Raw genomic sequence first — 10,404 nt, 5'->3', positions numbered from 1 at the left:
TATATATTTTTTATTAAGATTTTAAATTTGAACATCAACAGGGGAAACAATGTCACCCGAAGTCTTATAAAAACACAATTCACAATTTAATAATAGTAATATTAAAAATCGAATTGGTTAATTTTCCCTTTTTGTCATTATTTACATTTTATGTGCCCTATTAACAGGTAAATTAAGCAACACACATCTTTAACCGGTTCAACATTTGCTTATAGGCTACATGTGAGCCTAGATATTTTTGCATCAGATTCTGATAACATACTATTTTTCGCTATTTCACTGATTTGCTTTACAAATGGATTTGAAAGCACTTTGTTATTGCAATCATGTTATGTTCAGTATAGCTACAAAACTTAAATTACACACGAACTAACACAATTTTTACTTTGCAAACTTTAAAAATATATATTTTCATATCATTATTTGAGGTGTTGTATGATCGTTCAATATGGCCAACAGACGGAATAAATTACATATTTAAACCTGCTTTAAAGTCACCACCCGAGTTTATTTTTTTATTTTTTAAGACCACTGTTTTTAAATAGCAGAAACTCTTGCATCTCAGATTTTCAATTTGAACATCAACAGGGGAAACAAATGTCACCCGAAGTCTTATAAAAACACAATTCACAATTTAATAATAGTAATATTAAAAATCGAATTGGTTAATTTTCCCTTTTTGTCATTATTTACATTTTATGTGCCCTATTAACAGGCAAATTAAACAACACACATCTTTAACTGGTCCAACATTTGCTTATAGGCTATATGTGAGCCTATATATTTTTGTATCAGATTCTGATAACATATTGTTTTTCGCTATTTCACTGATTTGCTTTACAAATGGATTTGAAAGCACTTTGTTATTGCAATCATGTTATGTTCAGTATAGCTACAATAATTAAATTACACACGAACTAACACAATTTTTACTTTGCAAACTTTAAAAATATATATTTTCATATCGTTATTTAAGGTGTTGTATGATCGTTCAATATAGCCAACAGACGGAATAAATTACATATTTAAACCTGCTTTAAAGTCATCACCCGAGTTTATTTTTTTAGACCACTGTTTTTAAATGGCAGAAACCCATGCATCTCCGCTTGCAGTAGCTGCCTTGAACCGGTGAGTGCGTTACTTCCTATTATTGGGAATAACACATCGAAACAACAATTCAATGTTTTAAACAAGCTCTTTAAACCATGAATGTGAATGTGTTTGTAGACAAAAACAAAAACAAAAAACAATGGTATATATTCCAGGCCTTTATGTAATTTTTCCAAGCAAATAGGCTAATTTCCAGTCCACATTCATTCAAATCAATTGTGTCGCGTATATCGGCATCGACTAAAAAAGAACCCTATATTTATTTATTTATGGATTCTGACTTTGTTGTCCTTTGATACGGTTTTAATTGTATAGTTTACATATAATAGTCTTATGTTTGACTTGTGTTTTAAATTTTTGAAATGCTTTTCAAAGATCTTCAATATTGACTGCGCCTGAAGAACACAGATTCGGTGCACGTATAAAATTCACTGCAAAGCTAAAACGAACGCACAGGTTTGTATAGGGTGCCGTTTTTTTTTAAAGATATATCACAACGTTGAAAAGTATTGTTGTACATATACAAAAAGTTTCCCTCAAAATTTCACATGAGTTTTTAAATGTTGTTAAAAGTTAAATGTTTGACAACATGCTGCTTTTATTTACAGCCTTAGTCATAAGAGCGTCCTTCAAAATAATCGTCATCTAGCTCTTTTTTTCCCATTTTCTTTTATTGTAAAATGCAGGCCAAAGGCCATAATATTGTTAGTCTTTAAGTGTGCGGGAGAATCCATGACGCTATGCGACATCATGTTACAAAGAATAAAGTAAAACTAAATGAAGCATCTCAATCAGGTTGCCAATTGACGTAATTTGAAGAATAAGAATAAAACCACAGTTCGTTACTTTTCCCTTTTTAAAGAAGTGTGGTCGTGCGTGAAAGTTCAACAATTAAAGCCGTTTGTGTCACAACTTGGAAAGTTACAGTTTCAAGTGTTCTTTCCTCGGCCTGTTATGTTTCTCGTGCAGTTTGGCGATCACGTGTGAAGAAGACTTGTCTGCTTGCGTGCATGACCCCAAAAGCAGCGCTGACCACCCGTGGAGACGCTTGGCTGTACGCCCCCTTCATGCTACAATCGTCATACTTTTATTTATGTGCCTGTCACGTTTTCTGCACTCAGAGAACTCAGGCTGAGCACTGAAGTCTCATCGAGTTCATATGTTGCGCAGTGACCTAAATACATCCACATTGTCCATACAAGTACCGATTTGTGTTTGTAAAAATTAGCAATAGACAAGTTTATCATCAAACATTAAAAAGATATAGGCCCTACTCGTGATTTTTTTGTAATGCATTGGATACATGCATAGGTCAGGTTATTTTATTTGAATCACCTAAAAATATTGTCACTATTTAAATAATGGCAAGGTAAAGGAAATAAAATAGGCATATGGCTGTGCTGCTTTAGCAATACTGCAATGCCTGTGCATAATTATTTCTCAGTAAATGTATTCAATTACAACCATAAAACACACCACAACCATACAATTACAATAATGATGATGAAACTACAATACAAAGTACTATAAAAGTACCAAGTAGCAAATATAATAGTTTTCTCCTTAAATTATATTTTTGTTTTTGTCACATTCTTGTGGTGAAAATCAACTCAAGTCCCAATTATGTGCCAAAGAGGCCAATCCTAAAAACGGGTTCATTGTTTCTTATGAGATGGAAAAGTGATAATCAACGTAAATATTCATGGGGAAAATACTAGTAGGCCATAAAACAATCCACTGAAAATACTAAATTCAGTTTTCAGAAACAGCAAAAGTATGCTCTGTTTTCAAGTAAAAGTGAGCTACTTGTGTAAGAACAAACTCTGATTCATCTCCTGGTCTTTCATCAGATACAAAAAGTCTACACCCCCCTATTAAAAAGCCAAGTTATTTATTTTAGACCAAAAAAGAATTAAATAATTTAAAAACCTTTCCGAGCACTATGTGACCTGTGACCTGACATCTTCATTGAAAACACATGAAATCCCCTTGAAGAAAAACTGAGATGACAAGACTGTGCAAGTGTGCACAAAAGATGTGTTCAGAATTAACCATGCAGTTACATTCAAACCAAATGCATGGGAGTCACAATTTCCACCATTTGTAGTGCCAGGGTTGGCTTGACTTTTATGCCATCAAATCAATGTTATAGCATGAACTAAGTTGCAAAAATTGCTAAATTAGTTCATGACAACAACTGAAATAAATAAACCTTATGCACCGAGCGGGTTTTTAGCCTGGTAAAAGATACAACTAATTATTCTCAACAAAAAATTCTCTTAAGACCATGGATGGGGAATACTTTGCTTATATTGACTCCCAGGTTCATGTTCCTCCATGATGCTGCTGTCCCTGCTTTTTTCCCAGTCTTCTAGAACCTCAGAATCTCAGTCAAATAAGGCTTCAACTGACATCACCCTTTTTACATCTTTTTTTTTTCTCTATCTTTAGGCCAAGGTGAGTATTAATTTTGTTTGTTACCTGTTGCTTTTTTACAGTTTGTATATATTTATAGTCAAAGTCAGAAATAATTTCTCAAGTAAAGTACAACTTGGAAAAACGACTCAAGTTACTTTTTCCCATGCAACACTCATGGTTGTACTTCCTTGGTGTGGTGCGTGAGGGTAGGGTTTTTTCCTCCACCCCTCTCTGCAGCCTCTCACAAGTGCTGCCTCTATGCGCATGCGCCTTGGTGCGCAGATCCCAAAAAAACACTCCGAGGGGCGGGAGTCGGGGGGTGTTTGGACGGGTTGGGGTGGCGGGGTGAGATCAGCGGGACAAGAAGACAGATTGTGAGGGAAAAGGTGACCAACCTCCATTGTGGTCTCCATTCACACGCTGGGACGAGTTCAAGTTTGTTTCAAGATGCAGAGAGCACATCCACGATCGTCCTGCTGGTGGTTGGCATCTTTGCTGCTGCCAGTCATCTCCACCTCTTCCTCTTCCTCTTCTTCTTCCTACTCCTCGTCCTCCTTCCCGACGTACCAGCGAGCGGCAGCCGGCGGGACTCGGGCGGGATTCCTGGGAAGAACGTTGGTTCTGCTGGACGTCAACACCCGCAGTCCCACCCGAGTCCTCAACGACAACTTTCTCTCCCTGCAGCTGGATCCGTCGATCATCAGTGACGGCTGGCTGGTCTTTCTCAGGTACCTTTTGCGGAACATTTCTTATGCAAGTTCAGAAGGTGTTGATGCATGTCGGGGGAAATGAAAATAACCAGTGCTCAGCAGATTTATTGCATTTGTACATCGCGTAAAAATAAATAAATAAATAAATAATAATTCAAAGAACTTTTAGCACGAACCTTCCAAGATTTTTTTTTAAAGTCATTTTTGAGAAATTCGCCTTGTTTGCATTACGTGCAGGGAGTATGAACAGAACAGTCAAATTCCCAAAATTATTACAGTTATGTCACTCATGTCAATGAGAATCATGGAGCATTCAGAAGTCATTTGAACGTTTATTTTGAACTTTGGGAAAAAATAAACACGAAGCAAGGAAATACTTTTGCATGCTCAAATTAACCATTATATCCAATCTATAGTATAGCTTAATAAACAACAATGCTTAAAATTGGCATGCATGGACAAAGTTCCAACAATAACAAAACAGACAACCAAATAATTATAAACATAAACAAATTGTCAGCAACACCACCTCGTTTTGTTTTGCCTAAGTCTGCCATTAAACCCTTGTAAAAACATATGCCTTGTTTATTTTATTTTTTTCAAGCAAGCATTCTAAGACATGACAAAAACAAGTTTGCGCTGATCATGACGCATTTGCTGACAGTGATAATTTATTAATTCAAAAGAAGATATACTATAACCGATACCTTGGAAAAAATAATTAAGCCTGGATACTACCAACCAAGACGTGGTATAGCCTACATTGCACGTTTTATATTGAAATTAGTCTGTTTTAATTGTGGTTGTAAATTAATAAAATTGATGGCCATTAATAACAAATGAATTAAAAATTAACTTAAACTGCTCCTTACCAAACAAAATAATATTTCAATAAATCAAATAACCAATAAAACATATTCATCTGATTTCATCTGAAAATCCAAAGGCAAATAAAAGGTTTATATTTAAAAAAGGTTAACAAATTAAAAAGGTGATTTATTAACTCTTTAACTTGCTGCTTGACTCCAGACTCAACGAGGATAAAAACAGGAAAGGAAAAAAGTCTGTCAATAGAGAGAACTATCGAAGCACCACAACTGGTAGTTTAACAAAAGAAACAAACGAAAAAAATAAACCTTAAATTTTTTTGACGACAACCCGGAAAAACTAATTGAAGTTTTCCCACAGCTCCAAGCGTCTGGTGACCCTAGCGAGAGGCTTGTCTCCCGCCTTCCTCCGCTTTGGCGGCAAGCGGACAGACTTTCTGCAGTTCAACAACCAGAAGAACCTGGCTAAATACAGAGGGCCCGGGCCCGACTACTACCTGAAGAACTACGACGACGGTAAAAAATAAAATAAAATAAATATTCTCTCTCTCTCTCTCTCTCTCTCTCTCTCTCTCTCTCTCTCTCTCTCTCTCTCTCTCTCTCTCTCTCTCTCTCTCTCTCTCTCTCTCTCTCTCTCTCTCTTTCTATATATATATATATATATATATATATATATATATATATATATATATATATATATCTTAAATTAATAATTCAATTTAAAGTCATTACATTTTTACGTAAGCCCATTCCCGTTAATGCACGCGTTGGCTAAAAGGGTGCGTCCTGGTTGTGTAGGGGTGGGGGGTTAAAACATTTGCAAGGCAATTTATAAGCGTCCTTATCACTTAATGGTTAATAATTAGACTATGTGGAAAACGTAGAATCATGGTTACACCAGACCAATTGACATGTTAAATAATATTTAATATTTTTGACAAAGATACTTTGTACAAGAAAAGGTTAAATATTTAAATTGGCATTCAGTTTCAGAATATGGTTTTATTGTCTGGGTGTATTAAAAGCAAAAATTGTGACACTGTGGGGAAGTGGGTAGCACATCTGACTCACAGTTGTGAAGTTGGAGGTTTGAATGCCGCCTTTTTGTGTGGCGTTTGCATATACTCCACGCTTCCACGCTCATTCCAAGAACATGCACCGTTCATTGACAGCATGAAATGGCCTATAGGTGTGACTGTGATTGGTTGCTTGTGTATGTTTATGTGCTGTGATGGGCTGGCAAACCAGTTCAGAGTGAAGTCAGCTGGGATAAGCGACAGCTCTCCCATGACAAGGATAGGAAAATGATACGAAAGGCATATTTTTAGTATCTAACCCAACACCCTCCAACGCCACCCGGACCCCTAGCGCTATATTTTGTGGGTTAAATGCTTATTTTCTGTCAGTTATTTTGTAGTTTATCTGTTTTTTGAATTGCATAAGAGGCACGGTCAAATGCTGACATGGGTCATATATGGCCCCGGACCACGGATTCCCCACCTCTACATTAAAGAAGTATATTCCTTTCTATATTTGTTGGGCTACAGATATAGTGCGCAGTGACATTGCAATGGACAAGCAGAACGGTTGCAAAGTAGCAAGCCACCCCGATATGATGCTGCAGCTCCAGCGAGAGAAGGCGGCCAGCACGCATCTCGTCCTGCTCAAGGAGCAACTGTCCAACATCTACAGCAACGTAACAATAACAGGTAGGAGATCCCACGCTCACACGCATGTGAAGTATATGCTTTCTTTCAGGCAGAAGCATTACTTTTGTTGATTGAACACATTTCGGATCTTGATGTATGCGCACACAGAGGGTTAGCGTGCCAATGTAAACTGTCAGCTTTCAGAATGACAAATGCATATTGACGAGGAGGAATGTTGGGATGGATCGAGGGCCGTACACACACTGACGTTTCCGCAGGTTAGAATTAACTCAAGTTGACCACAAAAGTCTGAGACCCCATTTTGGGGTGGGCTGCCTTACTTGTCTGTTTTCATGGTTGACTGCAGTGGAAACTCGGAACTGCGCAAGATGAGAAATGTGTCTGTGAAAATGACTGCAGTCTATGGAATGATTCAGGAACATGTGTGGTGCTGCATTTATAGTGGAAACATTTCCATAAGGTTTGTTGTTCTTTTGTAAATTCATTCTGACGTCCTGACATGTTCCGAGAGGCAGTGAGCTCCACCTCTATGAATTAACGAACGCACCCGTGTTTTTGTTGCTATGGCCAGCAAGTACAGCTATTGTAAACATTACAGTGGCTCTTTCAGGAACGGGGCAACGCCGCTAAACAACCAACAATTTCTGAAAACGTTAATTTGAACAAAATTGAGATGTGTTCACGGTATATGAACGATGAATGAAGTATAAATTAAATCCACCGTCAGCCCACAACCCTCACATCTTGCTGCTGCAGTTTCCATTTGTCTCATCTGTTGCTCTGGCTACTCCGTGTCCCTGCAGTCAGAGCGGCCAGTGTGCTCCTTCACTCCTATTTCAGGCCGAATGATAATCATTAGAAGAAGAGAAAAAAAATCACTGTACAACTGTATTCAAATTATAGTTAATACCTCTAAAACAATTAAAGGGTATTTTTAAGCAAATTATAGAATATTTGGTACAGAGAAAAAGTATACCATGTTAAATTGAAATAAATAAATAAATAAATAAATAAATAAATAAATAAATAAATAAATAAATAAATAAATAAATAAATAAATGTTAACATTCTTCTTCTGGTTTAATTCTTCTTAGAAAGTCAGTGTCACATCACTGGTAAGCTATTTTTAGAATAGACACATAGGCAGGGCTGGACTGGCCATCTGGCATTCAGGACAGATGCCCGGTGGGCCAGCCTCTTTTGGGGCCGATGCAGTACTTTTTAATTATTTTTTGTACATTTTACCACAAGAGACTGGCCCACAATTTAGAAGGGCCAGTCCATTAATCCATTTCGAATATAGATAGCAAACTGAAACATCATCAATAAACAGTGGCAGAAATATATGTTAGAACCGCCTATCCTGGGATTAAGTCAAAATGCCAGGGCCAATTTTTTGTGCCAGTCCAGCCCTGCACATTGGCTACTCGTTTTGTCATTGGGACTAACTAGTAACTGCTGGCACAATTTTCATGTAATTTTTTAAAAGGACATTGCACATAGCAAAAAGGCAGCCGTGTTTGCAGTGTCTCTTATGTCTTACTCCTCCTCTCTTCTGTACGTAACTGCTCTCTGCTCACCAGAGAAGAAGAAGAAAAACGTTAATTGGAGTTGTCTTATTTACTCAACTCTGCAAGCGGCCAATCATATTGTGCCATGCTAGACAGCCCCTAAAACATGAAAATACCTAATTACCAGTAACACCCGGCAGTTATTGAAAACTTGACTTTTTGAAACTACGGTAAATCGGGCCCTATTTTGTGGTACTCTGAATAACCAAACGGCACATTCCAACAAGTTTCCAAACGATCGGCGTGGCGCACAGCATGCTCAGAGTGTATTTCTGAACACACCACGAATCTCCTCGTCTGTACTTTGTGTGTGCACCTTCGGTGCAAAAAACAGACAAACTGGCAACTGAATATTAGTGGTGCAACAGATCACTAAAGTCACGGTTCGGATCGGATCACGGATTTGACTCACTGATCGGATCGTTTTTCAGATCAGCAAAAAAAAAAGAAAAAAATAAGCTAAATAGTACTTTGTCTTCATTTATGTTGTAAAGCGCTTTTTCCATTAAATTAAAAAACAAAAATCAATTGCTGTGTAAGATTTAGTGTCTTCATTTATTTTGTAAATCGCCTCTTCCCATTAAAAAATAAAATACAAAATAAATTCAAAATGTATAATATAGCCATTTAGAATTTAGGAACACAACTTTTAAGTGCAACAGGAGCAGAAACATTCTTATTTTTACATGGTTCATTTGTAAAATAACAAGGTATTAATGGCTTAAAGTTGTGTTTCTATAATCTTAACAGCTAAGTTTGACATTTTGAGTTGAATGTTTTTCTTTTTTAATGGGCAAAAGTGTTTTATAAAATAAATGAAAACAAAGTTATTTTTATCCTTAAAAAAAAAAAATGATGAAAAGACCTCAACGTGCAATTTAAGGCACATTCCCTTCATTTAAACATGGAGAGTGAATTACAAAGTAGCCCTGGTCCAGAATATTGAAAAATAATTCAAGTAAGCCAGGCACCAGCTGTCAAACTTATCGTCCAGCACGCTGAAGTTGGCTCCAGAGTCGCGCTCTCGTCAAATCATCTTTTCATCGTCTTACCAGCCGGCAGCCAGACCCTCGGTGGTCATGCTAACAGGTAGCCGCTAGCCACTTACGTCGGAGACTTCTATAAAATGACAGCGTAATTAATTAGCGGTTTCTTAGCGTTCTAAATTAGCGATTAAACATGAGTTAAGGGTAGCGTTGTATTGATGATGCTCGCAACTACAATGTCAATCAACTATGATACAGAAACGTCTAAAAGAGAAGTTAGCCATCACGCCACGACGTGGGTGAACTTCAAAGTAAAAGTGTACTAAGGTTATTTGCATTGCGGTCAATGTATTACTGTATTTGGTCAACTTTATTTTGAAGTTAGGCTTAGCGTGTTACGTTAAGTATGTTTCAGCTTCCTTGACATTTCAGAATGGACTGTGAATGCACACTTTGTTTTTGTTTCGTTTTTTTCCCCTCATCAACTGATCCGATCCGACCACGGATCAATGATGATGTGTTGCACCACTACTGAATATGCACACTCTCTCTGACAATGAGAGCACCACTGCCACCTACTGTAGTGGGTGTGCAATTACATTTGATTACGGTAAAAACAGCATGTTCCCCGAGGTTGCACACACTTCTCCTGGCATTGCCACATTATTTAAGAATGACTGCTGTAAAATTTGGCAATTCTGCCTCACTGTTCTCTATTCTTGGAGCAATTTTTTTTTAGATTTGGGGTTATTATTCAAAGTTGACCATGCAAAAGTGAGATGGCATTTGTGTAAGTATTTCTCAAAATATGTTTTATACGTTATAATAGCTGACATTCAGTTGTCCTGCAAAGGGTATTCAGCATTTGTCGTGGTTCAAACAAATGTTGTATGCGTCATCCGAGACATTTGTGCTGACATCACCGCCCATCTAATTATCAAATTGTGGAATGCTGTGTGACAGCGCACACAATTTTGTGGGCTCTGTGTGAAGGGCCAAGGTAAATTCTGGATCTTCCATTATTGCTCTGATGCAACAAGTTTACATAATCCTGTCATGATAGATGCAAATGATTATACGATGCATGTAACTGTGGCTAAGAGAAGAAGAGA

General features: G+C 37.3%; 1 protein-coding gene across 2 annotated transcripts in view; it reads left to right on the top strand.

Moving 5' to 3' along the window:
• The first annotated feature begins 931 nt into the window (after nucleotides 1-931).
• The window catches only part of hpse2 (heparanase 2), a 54,917-nt gene continuing 45,444 nt past the window's right edge, over nucleotides 932-10,404 (top strand). Inside the window, exons 1-5 of one of the 2 annotated variants that reach the window (XM_086092193.1) lie at nucleotides 932-1,128; nucleotides 2,080-2,164; nucleotides 4,213-4,256; nucleotides 5,427-5,581; nucleotides 6,613-6,774. In XM_086092193.1, the coding sequence (XP_085948319.1) occupies nucleotides 1,082-1,128; nucleotides 2,080-2,164; nucleotides 4,213-4,256; nucleotides 5,427-5,581; nucleotides 6,613-6,774 (493 nt within the window). In that variant the 5' untranslated portion in view covers nucleotides 932-1,081. Of the gene's footprint in view, nucleotides 1,129-2,079; nucleotides 2,165-3,888; nucleotides 4,257-5,426; nucleotides 5,582-6,612; nucleotides 6,775-10,404 lie in introns of those variants that run through there. The other variant, XM_086092191.1, reaches the window with a different exon arrangement.

Source organism: Leptonotus elevatus, chromosome 13, assembly GCF_054856555.1.
Source record: "Leptonotus elevatus isolate MCC_2025b chromosome 13, RoL_Lele_1.0, whole genome shotgun sequence".
Taxonomy (NCBI): Eukaryota; Metazoa; Chordata; class Actinopteri; order Syngnathiformes; family Syngnathidae; genus Leptonotus; species Leptonotus elevatus.
Note: the sequence above shows the minus strand (reverse complement) of the source record. Positions and strands in the feature narration are given on the sequence as shown.